General features: G+C 35.8%; 1 protein-coding gene and 1 long non-coding RNA gene across 5 annotated transcripts in view; both read left to right on the top strand.

Moving 5' to 3' along the window:
* LOC149780329 (uncharacterized) overlaps nt 1-27814 on the top strand; it is a 90782-nt gene that overhangs the window by 20742 nt on the left and 42226 nt on the right. For 3 of the 4 annotated variants that reach the window (XM_089937204.1, XM_089937203.1, XM_089937201.1), the window contains exons 5-11: nt 25-385; nt 5822-6182; nt 8291-8451; nt 12184-12669; nt 14018-14129; nt 18753-19666; nt 22107-22249. In XM_089937204.1, coding sequence (XP_089793330.1) covers nt 25-385; nt 5822-6182; nt 8291-8451; nt 12184-12669; nt 14018-14129; nt 18753-19666; nt 22107-22249 — 2538 coding nt within the window. The remainder of the gene's footprint in view (nt 1-24; nt 386-5821; nt 6183-8290; nt 8452-12183; nt 12670-14017; nt 14130-18752; nt 19667-22106; nt 22250-27814) is intronic. The other variant, XM_089937202.1, reaches the window with a different exon arrangement.
* Nucleotides 3810-5203, top strand: LOC149780330 (uncharacterized). Its single transcript, XR_016415056.1, has 2 exons — nt 3810-3934; nt 4752-5203. It is a non-coding gene; the product is annotated as an uncharacterized LOC149780330 (long non-coding RNA).

Below are 27814 nucleotides of genomic sequence, written 5' to 3'. Positions count from 1 at the left end.
TTAAATATAATGCTATTGTTGCAGAAAAGAGGAAGAAAAGAAGCCAAGATGGCAGCCACCTAAGCCAGAACCTGAACCATTTCAAAGCCAGCAATCATCCCTGTTATCATCTGCTGTTGAATCTAGAGAAAGACGACCCTCAGTACCAAACGCCAAAAAGACAACACCACCATCCCCCAAAAAGACAGCTGCTCCTCCTCCTCCTCCACCCCCACCTGCACCCATTGTCGTACCTGTCGTCTCAAGGTCTCCAGTGGCAAAATGGTCACCAAAGAAGAGTAAAGCCCCTCCACCACCTACAGATTCTGCAGTCAAACCTAGCACAACAGCAGTACATTTACGTCAGCCATCAGGATCCTTAGTGGCTGAGAATCCCAAACACCAGGCAAGTAGGAGCAAGTGTCTGAAACAGTTTAAAACATAAGATACAGGGTTAGTTAAGCCCAAAATTTTCTACGAACTTGGAATTTTCAGTGTTTCATTAAAATCCTTAAAATTTGAATTTCCTTTAAGTGCCAAAAGTATTACAGTGTTGTAACGTCCCTCAATCCTTCTTGTGTTCTTTTGACCATCTCATTTCCATGCAATAACTTTAGTTTTATGCAGTCAATCTCTATTAAACTTTGTGGATATATTGCACTTGATGTAAGGAAGAAGCCCATTGATTTGGGGTCAAAAGGTCAAAGGCCAAAGTGACTAACTGAAAGAAGAAAATTGGTTACAGCAGAATAACTTGGGTTTTACATGAGAGACCTTGACCAGAGTTTGTGGATGGTTGCCATTGGAGCATGGAAGAAGCCTGTTGATTTTGGAGTCAAAAGGTCACTTTCACAACAAAATTAAAAATGGTTTCTGCACATAGATTAAAAGTCTCAACCAAATACCTTGTCCAAAGATTGTGTAGGGATATCACTTATGGTAAGGAAGAGACCTATTTGAGTGTTAAAAGGTCCATGGTTAAGGACGTTTGTGTTGTCAGCTATCAGCTTGTTATGTCCTCAGTATCTTGGACCCTTTTCTACCTACATTTATGAAATTTGGTATGTAACCCAACCATACCAAAATTATGTGACCCCATATTCATGCTAGAGTGATTTATGTTTTTCACCTATTTGTTCATTACATCACTATTTAACCTACAGTGAATGATGATCATACATCGTGTTTTCAGTGATTTTATCCTGTTACAATCAGTATCTAAGACCCTCTTCTATGTACACTATAAAAAATTTAGCATTGAATCAGTCTCAAGGAAGGTAACTTGACCATACCAAAACAAGTCACTGGGACATCATTTTTACACTTGAATGACTTATTTTCAGCTATCTGTTAATTACACCTTTAGTATTTTAAACTGTTTTACCTACACATGAAAATTTATACATTTTCCCAAAAGGTTGTATCACCTTGAAATAATAGAGAATTGAATTATGTAATAGCTTAAAAGGGTCAGATGTGTTGCCATAGTTACATATGCAGTATGTTGTGACATATATGCTGCAGCTGGATTACCTAGGTTTCATGAGCAGTAATTTTTGTCTGATTACAAAGAAGTTCTGGGTTTTGGATTGATGATGACTCACCAGAAGTCTGTCTTTTGTCTGGACTGAGGTTAGTGTTTACATTTAGGTTATTTTCTCAGACAGTGTTTGGGAGTCATGGCAGTTCAGTTGGTAAAGCTTTGGACTTTTAATCCAAAGGTCATAGGTTCAGTGCACACCCAGGTCAGATTTGTTCTTTTCTTTGTGTTTGTATTTGAATGTGTTTATCCATTGTTCAAAGGAACCAGAAGATCTACAGATACTGGTGTGTGTGTGTATGATTTGGATTTTTAATGTAGCTTTAATAATTTTTCAATCATATCGCTACGATGTCTGCAGTGTTGTAGTTTATAGTGATGCCTAGCACTGGGGCAACATGTCGCAGACATGTAGCATGATGTCCCACTCAGTCACATTATCCTGACACAAAGCCGACTAGGCCTAACACTAACCTCTTAATGCTGAGCGCCAAACAAGGCAGCTGTTGGTACCATTTTTGTAAGTCTTTGGTATGACTCGGCCGATGCTCAAACCGACGACCTCCTGCATCTGATGCAGACACTCGAACCACAAGGCCACAGAGCAGTCTTACAAATACTGGTACCTGATGAACCAAAAGAAATTTATATTATTCGTGCTTGCAATAAGGTCATGCAGCGAATGTCATCCTGCTTCATGCACATGATTTAAAGTCATATTTCATGTACAGATATGGTCTCTGCAAATAATTACTTATATAGTTGGTAGAATCCAGAACTCTAAACAGTATTTGTTTTAAATTAGAATTGACCTCTCATATAGCAGTAGAATTTGTGTTTCTAATACCAGAATTTATTGAAATATTGCAGACAATAATGAGATCATTTAGCATGATGATATATTGTGTTATTGAATGCATTTGTCTGATGGAAGATCTATCCCACTTGACTTTCTCTATATCACTCATACATATGAATTGCAGACCTGCCAACTCTTACGATTTTGCCTTAAGTCTTACAGAAATGACCTTAAAATATGGACTTTAGGAGTAAAAAGCACAAATTACAGAAATATGATTGTTTGTTGTAAAATTTGGATTATCCGCATTTGATTTGGATCCTTGTTTTAGATAAGATTCAGTGGAGTTGGTTAGTGAATCAGACTAACTTGACAGGAGTGCCTGTGATGCTTTAAACTGCATTTATTTTGTGATGCAAGACATCTGCATGATCAAGCTGTTGCTTATTTTTTCAAAATATGGCATCCAACAAGACAATACACTTTTTTAAAATGTTTTAATAGTTGGTACACGAGAATAAATGGGAATATTTAGATTGGGGGGGTTGAAGCAGGAATGGCATCAGTTATGTTTAGTGGACATGTGTTGATTTGGATAAGTCTTGTTACAGGAAAGATAATTGCCATCACCATGGTTCACATGAAATGACATTTTTTAAGGATTAAGTAAAGATGGGTGATAGCAAGAAGCCATGTAGTTCCATAGAGTTTGGAGCCGCAGTTTGTGAAACTGTACTGGAAGTAATAAAAAGGTCCAAGTGAACTTTATAAACTTTTTTGTTGAACACAAATTTTAATCTTTCTGCATCAGTACTGAATCACATATCTGGACTTTATCGACTGCCTTACTGAGGTCTTGTTAGGGTTGACAGGTCTGGAATTTGAAATAAATATTTTCTTTTGCTACTAATAATATGTACTGGCAGCCTCCCTTAAGACGTGTAGCACTTTCGACAGAGCAACGTAAAAACGATCATCTTCTACCAGCTATATCGTCATTGTTAGATGAACCACCAATATTACAATTTATGCTGAAATAAAGTTCATTTCTTGCTCTTTTTAACTGTTTGTTTGGTTTGCTGATAAAAATAAGAGAATGAACAGTAATTTTCATCTAAAAAAAACACAGTTTCATTGTTGGGCACGATTCGGTCAGCTGAGTGCCTCGCAGTGAAAGCAAGAAATATTGCCTTCGCTAGGGAAATTCCATTTAAACTCTGAAGTCACTGGGTCAACACCTAAAAATAGCACCACACGGTAGAGCAGGGAACGGCCTTTATTTTCATATAAGTTTGAAATATGTATGTTTAAATTAACTTTTCTTGGTAAGCATTCAAAAAATAGGTTCATTTTTCTGGCTAAATATCTCGGCCATTTTTTAAAATTGATATATGATACCTATATGCGCTGGAAAGCCCAATTTTCGCTGAATTTAATGATATGCATGGCTTCAAGATCTTATTAAAGGCAGCCAATCGCAAGCGTGTAAACCGCAAGGTCATATTCAAATATCTCGAGTCACGCCCTGTGATGTGATTCCGAATGAAATGGCTGACCTCTCATCGACAGGTGGTCCAGATTTTGGTCTCGTTTGTGAGAAATTGCAAAGCACATTGGTAAGTATTGTTTTTCTTGCTTTTCCAAACATTCATGAATATTTTTATGCATTTCTTTTATTTTAATTTTAATGGATTAAATAAGATACTCTTCGATAAAATGCGTGTATACTGCGACAGGAAGTTCACAATTACCGTATGTTAACCTATCTTGCATTCCGAGACTGCGAGAGTGATTTAATTTTAATAAATAGTAACTACCTATATTGAGTCGATGAATTAGTAAAATGAGTGAATAATTAATCATTCTGTTCATAAATATTTTGTTTTTTTTTTTTGCTCATTTCCTCACAGTTATTGGACGTTTATAAACCGGAAGTAGGTTTCTGTTACGATGTATTTCTTCGTTCTGTTGTTTTTCATCCAAATATTTTTCTTGGTCGAAGTTTCGTTGTTATTTTTAGTTGGTCTCTCTGGGAAATCAGCACTTTTATACTGTTATCATACACAGATAGTAATTAATCTCTGTATGTCTGTCTGTTTCTTTGCTATAAAAATAAATAAAAAACACATTTCCATCCTCCCAATCTAGTAATCAATCATTCAATGTCATGATTTGGTATTATGTATAAATATATCAAAACGTTTTTTGGTAAAGTAAAATAAAACAAAATATGCTCACAAAGTTAAACATTTAAAATTCTACCACCTGAAGATCTCAATCTAGAATATACACAAAAAAAAATATTAAAAGTTTGATAATTTTTGTTTACAATGTTTAAGTTTCAAACTGTGGAAGAAAAAAAATCAGTTTCCCAAATCTTGCACTGATACAGGTCTTATAAATTATTAACTGTGCTGTTTTGCACTTTTACAGAGAATGAAGACTTCCACCGTATGTCTACATGGTTGATTAAAAAGGGCAAAGGAGAAAAATAGCCCTTGAGCATCAAGAGCAAGATGTCATCACCTTCAAGTTTTTTGATCCAGCTCCATCAGCTTAAAAGTAAATTTCCAGTCACATTCTGATCAAATTAAAGAACTTTTTGAAAAGATTTGCTCAGCCTCTTGTCAAGATGATTTTAGGCATACAAATTTGCAGAAGGAGATACATCATGCGCTGACAGCTGCTGCAGAAGCAAATTTAGAATCAATTTCTGAATCAGATGTTTTGTTGTTTCTTAAAGTTTTCCTGCAGTATTTGTTTTATTGAGATTTTGATATTATGCAAAGCTGACTGGGGATTTTCCAAACAGACATGACATTTTGATGTTGAATTTGTTATATAACATGAATTTTTATATTTCAATAAAATTTTGTTATTGGTTGTGCAGATTTTACTTTTTTGTGTGGTTGTATGTTGACGTCATGTAAGTTCTGCCCAGGGGGTAGGGAGATGTTTTTTTTTTTAAATTTTTTTAAATCCACGGAATATAGAATCATTAGATAGATTACAGCAATCTGAACACAATACACCTTAAATTTTAAAAATTGATAAAAAAATGGCCAAGATATTGAATTTTTAATATTTGCGGCTGTATTTGCCGCTGACCAGTTTAGTGAAGATCGTTAATTTGGGGGGTCTGCTACATTGTTATTTCCGATAATTGAGTTCCAAAAAAAATTGAGCAATGTCTCTGTATAGAATGTAAGAGATCTGGAAAGTTCCAGACTTAAACTGCAATTAGTTTCGATAATATCAACTACTTAATTTGGCCATTTATGCAGTTTGACAAATTTGAAGAAAATCTCTGCATTTTATGAAGAATATTTTTACCCATAACTTTTGAACCAGACGAGGTAGACATGTAATCTTTGTTTTGTTCTTTTAGTTTTATAAAGATCTATCTATTGGTTATAAAATCCACACAGAATTTCTAAGTTGAAATTTTGGCTGCCAGTACATACTAATAATTGGTGAATTAATGCAAGGATGCATCTCCACAGGTAAAACAGGCAGAGGATCGAACCCCAGTTAATGCATCTGATCTGGAAGATAAAGTGCCACAACAAACTTCAGTGGAGAACACAGTTAAACCTCTGTCCGAACGTATCAATACATGGAAGACTGACACACCTATCAAGACCCAAAAACCAGCAGACCCAGCTCTGCAGCCTGTGTCAGCCCGCATGGCAAGCTGGGAGCAAAAAGTTTCCCAGACTCCCACCACAGAGAGAGCTGTCTCCACCAAAGTTCTTGCCACGCCTAAACTAACGTGTACCCCTGCACAGCAGACTGGTTCGGCTGTGAAGAATTCAGCTCCACCAAACACAAAAAGTTTTCCTGTGCAGACACCACAACAATCAGGTATTATAGTATAACTCATATGTTTTAATAAGTATGCAGATATGCTTACTATGTGCATATTGTTGACATGGAAATCAAACCAATGTAAATATGTTGACATTTTCAAGTATATCCCAGATTTGCCAGTCATCACATGGATTTCATTTTGTGCTCAGCTGACATTATCCCACTTGGCAAGTTTTAAACACTGTTTTAGATACTTCACTCCAGTGCATGACTGGTAGTCAGTTATTGGTGTATCCCTCTGGACAAGAATTACATCATTGGCAATTGAGTATTTTATTACTAGGAAACTAGATACTGTTTTACTTGTACACAGTTAGTATCAATCATTGCCACTGAATCCAACAGATGTGAATGAGACTCCTGGATTTGACAACTTGGGTCAGTTTTTGCCCAATGTGGAACTGCTAGTTGGAGCTCTGTGTTGTCTCATTTGTGACAGCAGCCAATGAGACTGTCTGTATTTGCAATTCTTTTAGCATGATAATCAACCTTACTGATATTAAAATTCTTTTGCTTCATTTTTGAAAGTTTATATGCATAATTTTTACACATTAGACTGTTTTGCAAAATTCTTTTTTCTTTTACATAGTATATGGCTTATATAAATTGTTGGATCTGTCAATTCATTTCCTATAGTTTGCTTAAATTTTTAAATAATAACTATGTATTACAGTCATTTAGATTCACACGAGTTAATAGGTGTAATATGCCCATGATAACAAAAAAAATGTATTCTTGTGACTTTTCTGTTTTCAGTATCATGAATATATGTAATTCTGCAACATGTATACGTGTAAATGGCTTAATTTAGTTTACAGCCTGTAGATGTTTACAAAATTGCTAAATATATCAACAAATATGTATGCTTCTGTCAGTGATGCAGAAATCCCGTTTCAGTTAAATTATACATTTCTACATCTCTGCATGGATTCGGCCAATGTGGGTATGTGAGAAAGCTTGCCAGTAGCTTCTTGTGGGTCGGTGGTTCTTTCCAGGGTTTTCCTGGGTTCTTCCTCCGCCATTAATACTGGCCGCCATGCATAGCCTATGCATTGAATAGATTTTGCCATGTTCTTTTGTATGGTATACCGCTTTGTAGTTTGTTACAGTGGTCGATTGAATAAAGTGTGATACCACATCATTTTTTTCATTTAATTCGTTATCAGATTAATTAGGACCAATTATCAAATTTCTGTTGTTAATGACGGAACCATAATTTGCGCTGTTAAGTGAAATGCACAAAATCTCATAATTTCTTGTTATAGAAATGTACCTTTCAGAGGCAGAAATTGACTTCATCTTCTAATGCTAATATTTCATGACTGTGTTTACAATGGCCACTGCTTTGATTCTACAGAACATCTGCTAAGTCAAGTCTTTATAAGGGAATGGCGTAAACAAACGCTGACTATTGATAACCGAAACTTACTAGCCCATCAGACTATTAACATTATGAAAGGTGCTAGTCCGACAGGAAATCTGCTAGCCTCGGGCTAGCAGACTACCGCTAATTTCGAGCCTTGTGTACAGAACTTGTTACATCTAAGGTCACATTATGGGGCCTCCACATTGAAAATAGTCATATCAAATGGGATTCTCTGCTGGAAAAATCATACTTGAGACTCTAATTTTGTATGTATATGATCAAAACTGTGATGTTAAAAGGAATGGATCACAATTTAAACTGAGCTATACAATCCAAGCATGTGGCCATTGGTGTTTTATTGATTTTATGAGTCTAAAAAAACACATGTTCTGTTTGGGATCGTGCTTAATGCAAACAGCAGAATGTTTAACATGCCAAAATATTATAATTTTTTATTTTTGGTCACAGTACGTACTTAAGTTGTCACTGTTCTACATGAAAATTTATGAAACAGCTTTTAGCATTCTCAATAGCATAAGCTGGTGTATTTATGGCTTCAGTGATCAGTTTATTTTGGTACAAGATAGAAATCAGTGTTGTGGTTGGCAGACCATGTTTTGCAGATGAAACAGTACCATTATTTTCTTTTCCATTGGCTTATACTCCTGAAATGTACAGTTAATTATCAACTCATTTCTGTTATTTCTAGTGTTTTTTTGTTTCTTTCTTGTTTTAGAAATGTCCGACACTGACCCAGCTTTGAGGCCTGTGTCAGACAGAATGGCAAGTTGGCAACAGAAGGATGCGATGGCTAATCCACCTCGGGAGGAGGAGCCCACAGCATACTCTGTGCTAGCCAGAATGTCAGCCTGGGAACATGCATCCTCATCGAACCAGGTAAAATTTTGGATTGTTAACATACCCTTGTTGAATCTCCATGGTCCAGTACAAGGTTCATACCAGTCCTTACACATAGGAAATATACAAACTTGTTATTAAACGTTAGTAAGACAGACAAAGTGCTATTGTTTTTAGAAGAAAAGGTAAATTTGTTAAAAGATCTTTAATTGTATTTTGCTGATTTTTTTCATCAATAATATCACCTTTATCGTGGTGGTTACTAACAGATTTTTTTGTTTATCGAGAGAACTCACATGAAACAGAAGTCAGGACATCAATCGGCACACCTTAAAAGAATCTTTGGATTCTTTCACTATGGAGGTACAGAATCAGACAAGTTAAGATGATGAATCTGTGTACAGCATTAACATTACAAAATCACGCGAGATGATTTGCATTAAAATTACATCAACTGTTGGTACTCATAATTGGAGTCATGGTCTTCATTGCGGGAATATTTGTTTTAGACAAATATTTGTTCTTCATTGCGGGAATATTTGTTTTAGACATTAGAGTCGATTTGATTTTGCTGCATTTGTGAAAATACCAGGTGTTTGTAGCTTCAGTTTGTTACTGCTAGAAAAGTGGGAATGGCAATTATAATTGGTTGAAATGAAATAAAGATTGACAAATGAAGTTACTACTCATTTTCATGATTGTATATTTGATTTTCGAGTCAAATTTCCAAGATTGTATCATACGCTCAAATTTAGGGCAAATAAAGTTATTGACCTTTTTTCACAATAAAATTTTTGTTAGCAAAAAAAGTTAAATAAGTTATAAATTAAAGCGTACATTTTCTTTTTGCTTTTCAAAAATTTGCCCACTAAAATACCATCAGATTCAGAGGGTATTATTATCAGCAATGAAGTAATCTGACAGTGCTGAGCCTAACCTAAGTTAAATATTTATGCTTTTTTCATACAGGTAATTTGTTGTCATTGTGTGAAATTGTTTTCACAAAAATTCATTATATAGTGTATTCCTGGATTTTTGTTTATTTTGTAAATACTTGAGAGTGTTATGACATCATGTATTGTTGTGTATGTTATTTTGTGTTGATAATTAGTTTTCAAATTACAGAAAATGGAAATATAGATTGTATTGTTAAAGGAATGTTGAATAAAAGCAAAAATTCTCACTGAGCTTGAAAAAGAATTTGAGAGAAGACCCAAACACTGACATTTCAAATACCATTGGTATATCACTGCAAATACTTGTTTGAATAGTGTATTGCATACAAATAATTGATACATAAAGTTGTGCTTTTGGATTAATGTTATTGAATATTTTCATCACTGTGAGTTTAACAAGCCATTGTGTATTACTTACTTTACCTTGTCTTATTAATTCATAGTTGTGTTTAGTTTGATGTTTGGTCCTGACATTCAAGACATTTTTCCTTATAATATCCTTACCCAATATTTTCATAAAATGGTTTGGCCATGCCAGTAGGATTATTCTTGCCTCTTTTGATTAGAGAGGAGTGTTTTTGTCACTTAAAATCAGTGTTAATTGTGTTGATACTTCCATTTTAGGCAGTTTGGTATCAAGTTAGAGATACGAGTAAATTATGAACATGTATGGAAATAGCACTGTACATATAAAAATAAATATTGTTAATCTAGACACTTTAATGTAGATTTATTTTGTTGTTTGGTCTAAGTTTTGGATAGTTAATTTATTTTTGTGGATTTAAGTATGACTTTATTGTTTTTCAACAAAATATTTTCTTTGTGTACCATAATTCCTGTACAGCTGTAATGTTCTTATTGGTAGTATATGGCTATTTACAGACTGTATTCCACATTTAATGCATAGAGACACTGGTTGTTGGCCCTTATCATTTCACTCATATTGTCAATTTTAAACAAGTCGAACCTATTGCCTGTCTTTGAAAAGACTTGCTTCAATTTCTGCTTTTGAATTTGAATGATTCATTTAAAAAGTATAAGATTTAATTTGTTAGTGCTATCATTTCCAGTGATTTAATAACGTAGGAATGGTAATTAAAAGTGTCCTTTATATATTGGGAGTCAGTCAATGGTACACTTCCAGACTAGTTTTTGTAAGCAGTGGAAATAACTGTCAGTCACCTGCCAGCTTCATGATGTTATAATAACCTTAGGCATTGCTTGTTCTGAGTACTTGTTGTTAAGTTTTTACTGACAGGGATGACTACAGATTTAGCGATTATTTATTTCAATTGCAAAGACACAAAAAGACATGTAAGCTAGTGCATGGTAATAATTTCAAAGTTAAAATTAATAGTAGTTCTATGATTGCTACTGTAAATCTTTTCATGTAAATAAGAAAAGTTTCATAAAAGTAAAAGAATTTCCCAAAGTCATTGTTCAATTTAATTCAAATTATGGCATAAGACAGGGTTTGTACAGTCTTTGGCAGTTTGGGAAAAATGAGGTACCATTTTCAAGGCCTATTTGTTTTAGACATTAGAGTTGATTTGATTTTGCTGTATTTGTGAAAAATACATTTTAATTTCTTTCCATAATCACAAATACAATTGTCCAAGGTTGTTAGATTTGGATGTAGTTGAGTTTTCCTGGTTTCTTTCTTTTGATGACCCGTTCAGTTTTATTTCATCATTAAACAATATTGTATTTTGTATTTGTTGTTTTCTCATATAACATAACTTGTATACAAAATGTTAGCAAAAATAGGTCTTGGAAATCTATGTTTGTGGTCTTTGAAAGTTTTGGAAAAGTCTTTGAATTTATCATTCAGAATTCTGCATGAACTTTGATAAGAAATTGGGTATATTGGTATAGCATATGAAAAAACAAACAAAAAGTAGTTTTGTGGTCATGTATTGAATTTCGAGCTTTATCGTTTTTTTTCTTCTTTTTTTGTATTGGAGACCTGCCATGTTTATCTTCTGCAAAGGAGCTGTGGTGGCTCACTGGTTATTGCATTCGACTTAAAACCAGATGTGTTTAAAATCCTGACCCAGCCAGGTTAGCTGTTGTAGTGAATGTTTCTGGTCAAGACATTTTACTCAAATTGCCTTTTCTGTTCTATGAATACCAGTCAGCCATCAGTCAACCATATACAGCAGAGATTTAAAGATTTATGGCACTTTATTACACAGTAATTCATGCAAAGACATTTTTCAGTCAATAGCAAAAGTGGAATTATGCATAAAGTTGAGATATGGATTGGTATTGGTTTTTGGTGTTTGATGGCACAGTAACACAGATTCGTTATTTAGTGCCCAGGCAATTGGAGTAACATGCCTTGCACAAGGACACACACAAGCTGATCTGATGGTAGTTTTCAACCCCACACACTTTGATCGTGAATTCAGCACATTAATGGTGTTTGCCTATTGTGACATGAAGGAGAGCATATCAGGCAAGAAATTATGAAGACAATTTATTAGGACTTTTGTTTTTATCTATGCTTCAGGTTTGGAGGAGTCAGTGGTATTTCTTTTTTTTTTCCTGAGACCTAGATGCAGTTATAGAATAACTTAATGTCAGAAAGGAATGCAGGCTTGAGTTTGCAAAGTTTTATTAAAGATATAAATGTGGTACAATCATGAAAACTCAAATGTCAAGCACTTTTATTCTACTTGGCATGACTTGAATGACTCTCATTTACATCATAATGTTCAGAGTAATGGTAAATGGAAGTAAAAAATTTGTGACCAAAGCTTTGAAATTTTTTTTAAAGCTTTACTTTATATATATTTCCATTGCATTTTAACAGGTGAGCTATGTCAAGAAGGTTGACCCTGGTTTGTCTCCACAACGTTCCCCAACCAAGGATAATCTCAAACCTGTCTCTACTCCCAGCAAATCCAAGGCAACAGTCACCTCTTGCGAGAGTTTCAAGGACAGTATTATTGAGAGAGCCCACCAGATCAGAACAGGACAGTCACCTATTCATACCCTTCCACCAAGACCTCCAAGTCAGACAAAGGGACTGGGCAACAGTCAAGGTTCTCAGTCCCCTAGGGCTGGGACATCTCCAGTGCGGGGTGCCACCACCCCAACTAAACAGGGCTTGGGTTCGCCAACCATAGTTGGCAGTGCCACAAAGATGCTCCAGGAAAGATTGATGGAGCAGACAGTGAATAGCAAAACAAACCAGCTTGCTGACAAAATTCGTCAGGAGAGGATGGCAGAGGTGAATGCATTAAAGAACAGATGGCAGAATGGAATACTGAAAGATGATACATCATCAGAGACAGAGGTTTGTTTGCTTTCTTAGAACAGATTTAATATTCTACAAGGAATAAATGTGGTGTCTGGCAGATTTGCCAACACTTATGATTGTGTGGTAAGTTTTACAAATTGATGCTAAAATTATGGACTTAAAAATAATGGTCAATTTCTGATATTGTTTTATTATTGTTTGGTTCAGATTGAGTTTTCACATTAGACTTGTCTGGTTCTGGGTTTTCATTTTATGCTACATGGATTATGGAAGGGAAACATACGAACAATGCATTTTTATCCTGGATGCTTTAAACCTACCTAACTCATTCAAAATGCCCAACTGGTCAAAATTTTGATTCAACATTTTATCATCTGAAAATATTCAAGTGAAAATGCATTGAAGGCGGAGAGGAGTCAGTCTCATAAAGAGTTTAAACAGTGGTCACAAAGGTATTTATAAAAAATTAATATACTTGGTTATGTGTTTCTAAACAAACAGTACGAAAGTCAGCCATTATTTATTGCATGGTGTCATATCAACATGAGCATTACCCAAAGCTTGTTGCCTCTATGTTAATTCCAGGAACATAAAGAGCATGTTGCATCGAAATCTAGCTCGTCATTGACCTCTATGGGATTTGGATCACTAGTGTCAGAAACTGAACTTAATGTATTTTAGTTGTGCTTAATATTGCAATTGTTGCATGAGATCATGCATCTATACTGTTCAGAAGCATGTTTCCCAAATTATCATTAGCAGACAGTTACCAGTGTGGTAGAACAGAAAGTACTGCCATTTTTGTATTGAAACAATGCAAGTCAATTTAGAAAGACATTGTGGATAATATTTCATCCCAACCATTCAAAATAGCAACTGATTGTAGCAATGAATCTGAGAAGTTGTACCAAACTGTTATGAGATATTTGCATCACATAGAGGAGATTGTAACTGAAGCTTTTTTGACAATTTTGAATTTGAAACATTGATCAGATTTTATAGAATTAAAGTGTAATGAAGCATATCCAGCACCTTTATCATTGTGATTTGTGACAATGGTAACCATGACATCATACTTCAGAACAGCTGTTTGAACTACTATCTGTAGCTAAATTTACTCGATATCTTGCCAAATGATAGGCTGGTGTCACATTTCCACAGGGTTCTTATCAAATTAATCACTAATTACTGGAGTAATATTTTCTGGCATTTGTGAATTAATATGAGACTAGTTTAACAGAAACTGGATTACTAATGTTTACCATATTAAAACGACAAAATACCTAATTGGATTATCCTTTCAGATCCTGTACAGTATCAGTATGTTGGCTTGTATGTGTTTTTGTAAAAAGTTGTCTTATAATCAGTCTTGTTATGATTTTAGGCAGCAAGAATGGAAGAACATCCACCTCATACATCAGTGCCACAGGTAGATCCATTAGTAGCTGGAACTCCACAGGATAAACGGGAAGCAATCAAGGCTAAAGCACGAGCAGGTAGAGTAAATGTTGTAAATATTTTGTCAAATAATATCTACACCACCAATGATCCTAAATATTGAAAGTTATTCATAAAGTGAATGCTGCTCAGGAGGTAAGGGTGTGGCTTTATGAAATAATGGCCATGTTCAGTGTTGCACATTTAGTGCTGGCTTCTGTTTGCTGTTCATCCTCCATGCATGTTTTTTCATGAGAAAACAAATTAAAAAATATGTCTACAGTTTTTTATTACTGGATGCCCATCTATACCTCTGCTGGCACTAGCAATTGCCAAAGTTGAAAGAAATGATAAAACCCTAAGATAGCAATGAATATCTAGTTTAAAACTATGTATCTAGCATTGAAAACATAGCAGGTTTGTGGTAGTTGGATTAGGTCCTATGTAAATTGTTTCATGGCTATTAGTGTCACATTTTTTCAAGGTTAATGTTACCTGTATGGCAAGGAAGATTTCATTTATTGTAAGGTTGAAATAATGACGTTGTGAAGAGACTAAATTTTTGCAAGTACTCTATTTGTCATTTAATTAATGATTTATTACTTTCGATAGAAAAATAATTCAGAAAACTTATGTAATAATTATAATAAATGCAGGTAGATAGTGAGTATACTAAAATTAAATGAGAGCATTATCTGGAATGGTAAAAATTCCATGGTGCAGTTCATTTCAGGTTAGCCAAATATTCAAATATATTAATGTTTCCCTGAGTTATCCAAGTACATGATAAAACTTTTATTGCAGTAATGTATGGGTCCGAAGAAAATATTATAGTACATTGAAGACTAAAGTAAAATCAGCAGACCTGGGAGCAAGCATTTTTTGTTAGTGTATTCTGTACTATTATTTTGATTTGGTTTTCTAAAAGGATGTGTATTCTCAAAAATTTAGAGGGTATCATTGTGATACTGTGTGTAACACTGATATTATGGGATGTTGCTTTGTGAACAACTATTTTATTCAAAGAGTATTTTGGTCTCACAAAATGATTGTTCACTGAACCATGTTTTAACAATCTTGTATTTAGAGATTTGAAAACATTAAGTTTTACTGCCACCATTTGTAACAGCAACATTATTAGTTTATAAGTTTTTTCATTTTCCTGTTTTGTTTTGTATCTAATGGTAATAAAAATATTTCTGCCTATGTCGTCTTTAAATGTGGAAATTGCAGCTTTAGATCCCACAGTCAAGTTGCAATTGATTTCATTGCTTTGATTATTTGAAATGCTACGTCAGGATTTTAAAAAATGTAAAATCCTCAGAAGAAAACTTTTAACATTCTTAGATCTTAAAACACTATTTTTATCCCTATTCATACAGACTTTGAACATTTTTGTTGAAATGTAACCAAAATAAAATTCTCTGTAGTACTAGGGCACTTAGATAGATAGGCTGTCACAGTGATAGTTTGCAAAAGCATGCTGTTTTCTCTCCAGGATGTGCAATTGCAGAAATTCTCCATAACTTAATTAATCCCTTTTTTAAATGTGCAAGCGTGCAGAAGTCACTCACCTGTTTCGCCATGAGGATAGTGGAACCTGTAAACATTAATGTTTGACTTCTAGATCATCTGCCTCAATTTAGTGCATATATGATTTGGCTTTAGAGCTGATCCGATGCTTTCTTTGATTATCTGGTTATTGTAAGCATTTTACTAACCGCACATGGTGAGGCTGTGTAATGGCAGGCATGCAGTTTTCAATATTTATTGGTAGTGCAGTTCTGATGCATGCAACGTAGCATCATTGTCATAACACGTGACCACTGCCACTGATTTGAAGATTTAAAAAAACTATGTTCTTTAAAAGTTCACACACATTTGTTAAAACATCAAAAGTGATCTATTCACAAATATGGTGCATCTTTAAACAAAAGTGCTCTTTAAAAAAAGTTTTAATCCCCTGCTAAGAAAATCCTGGAGAGGTCACTGCATGTCATTGGTTTCGCTGCTGCAGAGTTTGGCATTTAGCTAGTTTGAAAATGCTTCACATTTGCCTGTGTGTTGGAATTTGTAAAGAAGAAGCACATATTTACAAAATAGCTATTAGTATCATTAGTAGCATAATATTGTTTCTCTCTTATGCTGGAACAAAATGAATAAGTAGGAAGCACACAACAGGTATGCTTCAAAGGGCTATGGTTAAAATAATGAGAAACAAGTAAAATGTGAATATAATTGTTTCCAAATTTAGGTAGATGTGTGTGTGTATATGTCTATCTATGTATCAAAAAGTAAATAATTTTTTATTTACAGTTATGATGTACCTTTCTTTCACTTCCTTATTTATTCAGTTTTTATTACAAAATTTGTTAAGGACTGAGGTACCATGTCAAGCATAGCTTTCATAATATATCTTATTGTAAAGCTTTCCAAGTACACCCTTTTTTTTAATTCTTTTTTTTTTTTATTTACCTAAGAGATAACATGTTTGCTAGGAAAGGTTCCAATATGTTAACCTATCTACACGTTGTGAGAGGTCGTGGGTTCGAATCAACCCCAGCCAAGACATACCAAAGACTTCTAAACATGGTACTAACAGCTGCCTCACTAGGTGCTCAGCATTAAGAGGTTAGTGTTAGGACTGGTCAGCCTGGTGTCAGGATAATGTGATTGGGTGGGACATCATGCTACATGTCTGCAGCATGATGCCCCAGTGCTAGACATCACTATAAACTGCCACACTGCAGACACTGTAGCGATATGACTGGAAAATTATTAAAGCTACGTTACAGATCTAAATCAACACACACTACACCTTGTGGATTGATCCAGTATTTCATTGCTTTGCACAAGTTTCCTCCCTTAGTATATAATGCCAGCAAACCAATAATGTGTAACTTTGGTCCATTGTACACTAGCAGAAATTGGTGGAGGTAACCGTCTTCAAAACCATATTTTGTAAGTTTAACACGAAAAGTCTAACTACATACCAGAAAGAAGATAATACAGGTGTTTGAAGGAAAGGATGTGTTGTGCTAACATGGACCAGCAGTGGAAAATCACTTATTTATGAGTCCATTCCACTTGTGCACCCCTTGGATCAAGGAGGAATAGTGTTTAAAATTGGAACAACTTTATTTTCAGTGGATGCAGTGGCTTGCCACTACATCAAATGAAATTCACATACCTGAAGCACTGAAACATCGGATTGATCCGCCAAGGTGTAGATAGGTTTGCGTATCAGAATTTTGGCTGATCAAAGATGAACAGATAAATAGATCAAGTGTATGTGAAGAACTGTTGAGTACATATATTTCCGTGCATTCCAAGTTGCAGCTTGTTTGTTTTGGGAAACTACCAGTTATGAAAATTCTGTTACCAGCAATTATCTAAAAATTTCTTAGAATTAATTTGCATCAAAAATTTGTTTCAGTTAATTTAGGATGACAAGCAAAGTCATTGGAAAATTGCCAGTGCTGTGTGGTTGTACTTTATTTTAAGCCAAGGGCCAAACTTATGCATCTTCTCTCGTGCTCGATTTAAATAACAGTATGGGTCACATGCAGTCTACAACATTTGAACACTTGTCTTGAACTATTGTTAAAGTTACTGTAATTAAACAAATATGTGGCCATTTATTCAGCATTTATTATAAACTGAATAATTCATTGTTCATCAGAAACATTCATAAATAGATCCAGGTTCTCAAATTGCTGCACCAAACACATACTGGCATATCCTGAGCAGATCTGTCACTAAGGGGTTGTAAAGTCATAGACCTAAATGCCAGGTTGTTCAAGCCATAAATGTGGCATTACTACCTGTGCAGTTTGTGTTTTTTTTTAATTCATGTAGCCTGTATCCCAGCAGTGTTTCAAAAAAAAATATGGTAATTTTAAAACAGACTACACTTAAGTAATTCAGGGGCGTTTGTTTGATTCATATATTTAATGAAAGCATGGGAACATCTGGTGTTTAAATGGAATCATCGATTTTCTGACACTATTCATGTACATGACTTTGTTCAGTTTTCATGGAAAGACAAAATAGTAGTTGAAAATTGTTCATACTGAGATGTCTGAAAACTTAATCAGAGAAAAAAATATGTTCTGCCAGTATTTGATGATGGTCACATATAAATTGTGCAATAGCTTCGATTTGTATCTGCATGCTTTAACATCAAGGATATTGTGATTCCAGTAATTGTCTGCCTGAGATATTCTGTAGCTTCACCTCTTCCTAAACTATAGTTGGAAATTCACCAAACTTGGTTGATAAGTTGCCCATATGGTAAATATATGTGGAATAGCATGTAATTGTTTTTGCCTGTACTTCAGGTATCCCTAGGAGGGTGTCAGAGATCTAATACATAGAAGATTTCAGGGTCATTTTTTGTTTTACCCCCACCAGATGTTGCAGGGGTTAGGGGAGTGATAGATTAATACAAGTTTGAGAATTTACCACAGTTGGCCATGGAATTATCTCAAGTTCCATGTGTTAGAACTGGAGTAAAATATTAACTCGTGTGAAATATAAAATATTTCAGAACTACTAATAGAAGAATGTTAAAGAACAGCTTTAGAATTGTTCTTTACTGATCTTTCCCTGTACTTTGCTTGCTTGGCTACGTTCTAGCTTGCTTTACTTGTGTTTTTTTTTTTCTTATCCTTCTTCCCCAGATTTTGACCGCAAGCTTGCTGCAATGGGCTTTGACATTTCAGATCAAGGGGCCGCCTATACCTTCAACAAAAATGGAACAGTAAATGATGATAATGAGATGCCAAGGACGGAGGAGAAAATCAATGATTCTATTTCCCACTTGCAACAACCCTCCATGACATCAGTGGCAGCTGCAAATGATCAGAGAACACAGAAACAAGCTGAGTCAAAGCCAACATCCAGTATTTACAGGCTGGTATCAAAGAAGTCTGATGCTTCGGAGAAGCCTTTTGTGCGACAAGAGTCTCTGAAAAAGGTTCGTTTTGAAGATCATGCCTCGAGCACAGAAGAGGGTGAAAGTGGAACTGATAGGCAGACAAGTGATGAACTTGATTCAACTGAAGACTTTGATCCACGGTCGGAGGAAAGTGTTACGGAAACCACTCAAGAGTCAGACCTTACCTCAAGTCAAGATTCGTTTGAAAGCGAGTCTGATGGAATGGAGCCACATCATTATGACCACGAACCAGTACACAAACAGCCTCAACAACACAAGCAGTATGAGATGTATGACGATGGGGATGACGTAAGCCTGAGTGCATTTGTGCCACCATCTGTTCGTAGACAGAGCGTCCTCCCCCATGGACCAAATGATGACAGGCAGAGTATTACTAGTGAGGACAGCGTAGAATGTGTCCCATACAGAGGCAGTCATGCAAGCACCACAAACCTGAGAGCCCTGGCACATGCTGATCAAGACAGTGCCAGTAGACAGACAGATGAAAAAGTCAGGCATAGACAACAGCCTGTACACCAGTCTACAGATGAGAGTGATGATGAGGATCACAGTGGGGATGTTGATGCTTTTCTGGATGAGGCCATGGATGAGACAGTGTGTCAGAAGTCCAAAGATAGCCAGCCAGTTGCTGCACCAGTAAGTTTGTAACTAAGTATACACTTGGAGATAACTCTTGGGAATAGTCTTCTTTTATGATATACAAATGAATGTAAAGAGACATTTCCAGTTAAAAGCAAGATGTTTAATAGATAATTTGATTGTTTTTTTTAGCCTGTTTAACAAGGAATGTCTACACACAAAAAAGATTTGCCAAACAAATTAGTATTAATTTCATTGTAAAATTGGGTAATTTGGGAAGTGCAAAGAGACTCTTGGGTTTGAAATCAGGACAGAAAAAGGGATCCTTACATTTTAGGAAGGGTCCCAAATATGATTAAAGCATATAATACCTGTTTCCTGACATTTGGATGCTAATTTGTCAGCTTTCATGAAGTTTCTTTGTTGTCTTACTTGCATTAGCTAATAGTGAGACAACTAGAATTAATCGTATCGGAGGGTCAGAATATATGAACAGGAACAAGTCTTTGCCAAGTTCCAGCCCACAAATTCTGATTTTGAGGGTTTGGTTTCACTATCCAGTGCATACATTTATAATGTATTATTTTTCACTCATTTCTTACTTGAAAATGGTGGGGAATAAAGACAATATTATCAGTATGGATATAGCTTTAGAACTATACAGAATGTTTTTGTCATTAGAAAGCATAAAAAAGTTTTACCTTACAAGAATTTGTTAAAGAAAAATCAGTGTATAGGCCAGCACAGTTTGTCTTGTCATTACAGAAACTTGACCACTCCAGTGGCCTAGTAGCTAGAGCGTCCACCTTGGATACGGGAGGTCGTGGGTTCGATCCCCAGCCAAGTCATACCAAAGACTTACAAAAATGGTACTAACAGCTGCCTCACTTGGCGCTCAACATTAAGAGGTTAGTGTTAGGACTGGTCAGCCTGGTGTCAGGATAATGTGATTGGGTGGGACATCATGCTACATGTCTGCGGCATGATGCCCCAGTGCTAGACATCACTATAAACTGCCACACTGCAGACATTGTAGCGATATGACTGAAAAATTATTAAAGCTACGTTAAAAAATCCAAATCACACACACACACACACAGAAACTTGAGTTAACATTGTAAGTGTTCATGACATAATAAATTCTTTCTACAGCACCAGTTTGCACATGTGTGGGTGTACTAGGTTGTTTATCACATTCCTGTATGTGTATGATTGTGTTTTCCGGGTGTGGAACACTGGTGCAGGATTGCCATGTCCTCCCTGACACGTGATCTTTATACAGACTTGGTCGCTATTTTGATCTTCTACTGCAAGTATAGTGCATGCAAAGTAGTGAAAACATCCCAATTTCAATCTTGTCTTGAACATTCTTTGACAGAAATCAAGATGAACATTAATTGTAACACATTTACATACTTAAACAAGCAGTAGTTGAAGTTAAGTGTTCCATAAACAGGTCACTTTGCATTGATTGACTTAGTTAAATATACAGATTTTTTTTTAGTTCATTCTGTGTTGAACTTGCCATTGTTGATGTTATTTTTTAAACATTCATATTCTCATCATTTTTAAAAGGGTAAATAAGTTCTAGATCAAAGGTGAATCAAGGACTGTTTCATTATTTTTTGTCTTTCTTGATTAATCTTATGCATTAATGTGATTTTTTTCTTCTTTTTTACCTGTTCATATTTGTGTCATTATACAAGCTTTATGTGTATTACCATTGCTGTTGCAATTTCAGCCACTGTTCTGACTTTGGGTAGGGAAATTCTTATTTGGTGTTTTGCTGTTATAGTGGTATTCACAATGCAACATTTTACTTTGGCGTTCACTATTTTACTTTGGCCTTCATTGTTGTTCAGAAATGTGAGAGGAAAACATCATCATACTTCCATGTATCGTAGGAAACTTCTGCCCACAGGGTCAAGATTTTGCATTAGAAACAGCCTCATGTCTGATGTTATATAGGAATAAGAGGAAAAGGTATCTTGTTTACATTGGCATTGACATTCAAAACATCAAGATTGGTTTTAAGGTTTTGTGTCAGTTTTTGGACTAAACTTTGTGAATGGAGAGAAAAAATTGTTTCTGTTCAGGTATTTTAGTTATCTTACTGAAGATTATTCAGCACAGGTCAAGTTGATAACATGCCATTTATGGTACTCTTGCTAATGTTTTCTTAAATTTTTTATTTCCATTTGTCAAGTGTGTCTGATCTCAGATCTGTCCCACAGACATTGTTTGCATAACTAGTTACCATAAAGATGCAGTTCTTCTACTGACTTTGCACAAATAAACAGCAAGAAAAACGAAGGTTCACAATATTCTGGATCTAAGCTTCCTTTGGGAGAAGAAAAAAATATTCAATTTAGCTAGTAAAATACATAATGGAAGCCAAGGAAGGTATATAATTAAGCCATATACTTGATGAATTAAGTTTATTAAACACCTCACATTTATTTTGAAATTTAACAAAGATTGATATTCTGTTTTGTAGCGCAAGAGAATGAGTCACATGATGGCCACAACAGTGGGAGAACTTCCTGTCAGAGACAAGCCCAGTTCCCACCCAGGGAATATGGCATCAAGTGCCCAACCCGGGAATTTGGCCTATAGCGTCAGCATGTACAGATCACAACGGTGAGATAGCATGGGTTAACATATTCTATACTATATACTGAAATTATGCTAATATGTGTTGATTTATCATATTTAGTTTATATTCGTCTTTGTATCTGCATATTTCAGCATGATCAAGATTGGGTTGCATGCCAAGTCTTTATAACATCCTCTCCCAAAAGTTTACTTAGATCAAGGTGCCAAAGTTTTTTCTTAATGTTTTAAATCAGTTCTATAATGGTCTTGTGACTGACATACATTTTTTCACTTCAGTTTGAAGTTTTTGCATTTAAAGTTTTTGCTCTTATTACATTACCATCTCTTTTCTTGGTGCAAATTCCACTCCAAGGTGAAAATTTCTTCTTCCATTAGTACAGTGGAACCTCTCAAGACTGCAATCCTATGGTACGAAGTGTCACTTCAGCCAGGTCTAAAGACTGTTGATAAGCCTCCTGTATACACTGGCCAGAATCGGTGTCGTGCATTTGCCAGCCTTTGTTTTTACATCACACATGGCTCTAGGCTATTATTGTATTGGCCACGTTTTAAATAAATTTCAATTTTATAGGGTTCATTTCAGTGTAATGATGAAAATTGGGTTTGGTAGGGAATTCTCAGTTTTCTGAATAATTCTTTACGGAAGAATTTGGGACTTGAAAAATGTTTCAGTTTGGGGGAGGTGTATTTTGGTTTAGCGAGGTTTTGGTATTGAGAGGTTTAATTGTATTTTTGACCTCCTTGGTAGAATGTGTCTTGGTGCAAGGAAGTTGCCAGTTTAGTGATCCTGCCTGATCAGAGGCACTGTCAATGATGTGGCTCCCATATGGCATAAGCATAGCTGCCAACTCTCATGATTTTGGCATGAATTTCATGACTTCTTTAGCAATTCACATATTTATGCCACATGTCAAAAAATCAAGAATTCCCAAGTCTGAATTATTTTAAATTTTCCTTTTAACTGCTAGTTGTGATATCGGCAGTTGCCGAAACGGTCAGGTACTGCTAGTCGCAGCGTTAGTACAACTATAGCTGATTCGGTAGCACCCATTTTAGCTTATTTTAATCTGTATATAAGAGTAGTTTTACAAGTGCTTTTGAAAGAAATTGGGCCTTGTCCGAAATTTTCTTCAACTGATTTAAGTGACTGTTCAGCATTGCATCTTGAAAACTTCTTCACCACCAAGGAGAAAGAAATGTATTGCACAAAAAGTGAAGTTTAGTTTGGAATATACCAAACATTTGCCATGCATTCAGCCATCAAATTAGACAAATACTGATATTTACATCATGTTTTTTGCACAGTGTGCCACAAGTTTTAGCATTGGGCATGGTGACAGGGACAATGTGAGGAAGCACATTAGTAGAAAAAAGCACATAGAGGTTGGGAAACTACATGAAAACATTTTCGAGTGTTGAAATTTTTTAGATTGAAAGATTAGCATGTATCGTAATTTGCTAGAGTTCATAGTTTTCAGCACCATTCCATGTTTCATCTTCTGGATTAATTCCATTTCATAATTAAGCTACACTGCAGTTAAAATGTGTTCACCTCCAAGGAAAAAGATTTGTATTCCAAATCAAGTGAAGTAGAGATTGTAGTACATCCAAATTTGGCGTCGAATTCAGCCATCAAAACATCAGTGTGCTGCGAATTTTACAATTGGGAAATGGCAGAAATTGTAAGCAACGATATGAGCCCCCAGTGGGCATGTAGCAAAAACGATGTGAAAAAGCACACACACACACACACTTTTAAGCCACCTACTCAAGTCCTGCATGCTACCAATGCTAAAGTATTGTTTGTGAGCTTTCTTGTTGAACATTACCTGTCTTTCTCACTTGGAGATCAGCAACAGTGACAGTGAAAAATTGTTCCTATTGTGAGGAAAAATAAGACAAACTTCACTTCCTCTTTAGGAGCTGAAAATTTGCAACAATTTTAGTCACCAAGATTAACCAGCAGGCAAGAAGCCTAAACTGTTTTGAAAACAAATTTACCATAGCCTGATTGAGGATGTTCAAGACTGCCACAGCATCATATCATGACAAATAGCATGAAGTTTGTGTATATCAGTAAATTGGACTGCAAACAAAGTAGTACATGTAATCAGTGTAAAAAATGTTTTATTTTTATTTTGGGATGTTCATATAATGCAGTACTGATGTTCGAAGTGGATGGAGTTGGTGTCATGATATAATTTTTCACTAATTACATTCAAAATTCACTAATTTTTATCCCACTTTTCACTAATTGTGAGTCTGGAGGGTTGGCAGCTCTGCATAAGGAAAAGTCAGTCTTATTTTAGAGACTTGTATAAGGAGTCCAGATCATCTATTGTCTCTGGTTTGTAAGCCAGGATAGAGACTTCTCTTCAACCTTCATGACTCAACTGGTCCTTTATGGGGTTCTGGTCATCAGGTGCAGGGCTGAACCACCACACTCAGGGCAACAAACTAAGCCAAAGAAACCTGGGTGTAAGTCACCTGGCAATGAGCAAAGTTTCCCATACTGGGTTCTGGTTGCCAGTCATATAAATGGATACTGATCACCAGGTACAGTATAGGCATTGGGCACCAGGTGTGAATTACAGGGTAATTCAAATAATGATTACTGGTGGTTATAGGCGAGAATGCTGCCTTGTCTAGGGAAATGGTTCATAACCCCATCCCATTTCCCTTCAGTCTGATATGGAGCCTGGATCTTTGCATTTTCCTCAGATTGTGCTATGGATATGTTTATGTTGGACAGTGGATAAGGTGGACAAAGTCCCTCCTAGTCCTCTTCATTGTCCTTCACCACACAAACACATACACACATGCCAACAGACTTCAGTGAGGAGAGAGGACCAAACAGTTGAATCTCCTTGAAATCAGACAGTATGAATCATCCATTCACGTGCACTCTGATGAGATCAATGAGACACCAAACGAGTCAAAGCTTTCTCCCAAGCTGGTGTTTCAGTCTCTGTCCCTCACAGGGCAGGTTATGCTCAGTGAGGTTATTTGGGCTTTTGACAAGCTAATCATAAAAGCTTTCCACCTGCACACCTCTGGAAGTGTGTCTTAAATGTTACAGACCATCAGACACAAGGACTCTTTGTCTGGAGACTCTTTTGTGGATGCAAAAGAAAGCCAATCTTAAGTTACTTGCCCTTTTGGTCATGGTAAATGATTGATGAGCAAAATGCTCACAGCATAAGGCCAAGAGACAGGCAGACAGAGGAGGGGTTTATCAGTCCCTTCTGCCACCCATTTGGCCCACTGAAACCTCCTGACCTGGTCTTGGGGGCATCTCAAGTGGGTATTTCCATGGGGAAACTGGTTTGTATCCCTGTAAAGTTTATGGAGCTTAATCACAAAATGGTCTCAGTACCAATCCTTGGCAGTGTTTTTCAGCTGTTGGAGATTCACAAGTTGAGACTAAGCAACCAGCTACCAATTTTTGTCTCTACAGTGACAGAACAGAATACATGGTTGGTGGATGCAATCAGTCTCCTGTGGTTATCAGATGTTCGCATATTCCTTCCCATTTTTCAGAACAGCCTGTCAAGTCCTTCATGGCGTCAGGACATTGTCGTTTCATCTCATCCAAATAACCCACATGTGTGTGTGTGAGCACACACACTCATGGCACCAATAGTCGTGGTTCATTGATCTCCTATTCCTGCTTTTTGACACCTCAGTGGATTTACTGAGGAGGGAACACCAAGTTTCTGCACAGAGGATCCCTTGTTCATTACAATCCAGAAATGCTCTACCTTCATGTTTGGCTCATATCACATGATCTATCTGCCAAGATCAGTTTTTGACCAGGGTTGCAGTCTGAATTGCTTACATTGTAATTGCCCTCAAAATGTTATGACATGAGATCATTGTTATTAGGTCTGTCAGCATGGCATTAATCTAACTGGTCCCAATTGAACTGCAGTTGCAGATTATCTTCTTTCTTTCTGAAGAAAAGGGTTATTGTTTCCACCTTTATGGGCTATAGAGCAGCCAGTGGGTTCCACCATTGTCAGACCCTCGTCTCGGAGCTTTTAATGTATTTTGAGCTCAAGACTAGTTTCTCTCTCAAAAATTACATTTTTTTTTCTCACTTTTGTAACCATGCGCCTGATTTGATTTACCTCCATTTATACATTTTTGCACTTTTTTTTAAAGTTTCAAGAAATTAATGGAGTCACACTATATGTTTTTGAAATGAACCCAACAAATGTTGGAAAAAAAAGAATGAATAAAACAATTCAGTCACAGAAAAATAGAGACAAGACAAAACTGCGAGGTTTTGATGGCCATTTTTTCATAGTTTCCTGCAGACCTTATGGAATTTTTAAAAAGCGAAACATTACATAACATAATCTGTTAGTGTGTTGGTACATTCTGATGGATGATGCTTATATCAAAGCAAGCTCTGTGTATGGCACCTTGATAAGTAAATCATGTTAATACTGTAATTCTCCAATAATAATCCCATGATTTATGATTTACCAGAATTTTATCAAATTTCTATCTGAGAGCATAATAAGGGTCTTCTATTCTCTTTTCCAAACTATTTGCTTGACATATACCCTGGGCTTATCATTGGAGAATACTGTTCGTTTATAAATAACTGGGGGTTGAATTGGTTATATTCGATGCTCTGTTTTGTATGTTATATCTTTTATATTGACTAATACAGTGTTCAGACCAGGCTGCAGCTACACACCATTAATACTATTTTATTTGAGATGAATGTCATTTTACTGGTTTAGTGAATTTAATGCCGTTTTTCAGCACATAATAGGCAAAACCTGACAGCCCATATATTTGGTTCATAAAGAACCTGGGGAGGCCTTGGGGGAAAAACCACCAACCCATGGGAAGCTACTAGCAAGCTTTTTCACATCTGTTGGTTGAGTCACTCAACCTCACATGAAAAAAGGCGAGATGTGACTGATCTGAAAGGGCGAGTTGTTACTGGTTTGTAGATTAATCAGCAGTTCTGATTTGATGCTTTTGTGCCAATAACCAATCAGAGAATAGAACCAAGAAGTACTGTAGCAAATTTTGTTTAAAAATAACATAGGTCTGTATTGTGGTGGGTCTTGGTAGTTGTGGTTGCAGTTTTAAAGACCTTTTCTTTGATCAAACAGAAAGTAAACTTTTAATTTAAATTTAGATCAGCATGCCAGTCAGTTTGCTATTTTAGAAGTAATTTCACAGATAAGGCAATGCTTTCATTTATTGAATTCATTTAAAAATGAATCATCTTTTCTCATGCTGACTGTCCATTTTGACCTCTGTAAATTAAATCCTGGCCTGGGCACTGCTACTTTAGTATATTTATTTTTATCAACTAATAATGTATTGCTGATCTGAAATACTGAAAGTTTTTTAAGAGTTAGACATTTTGCTTTGCATACAGTCTGCATGCTAGCTGCATCATTATGATAAGCATGACCATAATTAAGACCCACCATCAGCCAGTTTTAGCAGCTGTGCGACACAGAATGTGGAATGCAGTAATGACATCTCAGAACAATTTTAGTTTGGAATGTAAATACATTTTATAGGGTTGTAAACATGATTCTTTATGCTAGTTGACTT

This window comes from Sinohyriopsis cumingii, chromosome 16, assembly GCF_028554795.1.
Source record: "Sinohyriopsis cumingii isolate HCF-2022 chromosome 16, ASM2855479v2, whole genome shotgun sequence".
Taxonomy (NCBI): domain Eukaryota; kingdom Metazoa; phylum Mollusca; class Bivalvia; order Unionida; family Unionidae; genus Sinohyriopsis; species Sinohyriopsis cumingii.
The sequence above is the reverse complement of the archived record's forward strand: the minus strand, read 5'-3'. Positions and strand labels throughout refer to the sequence as shown.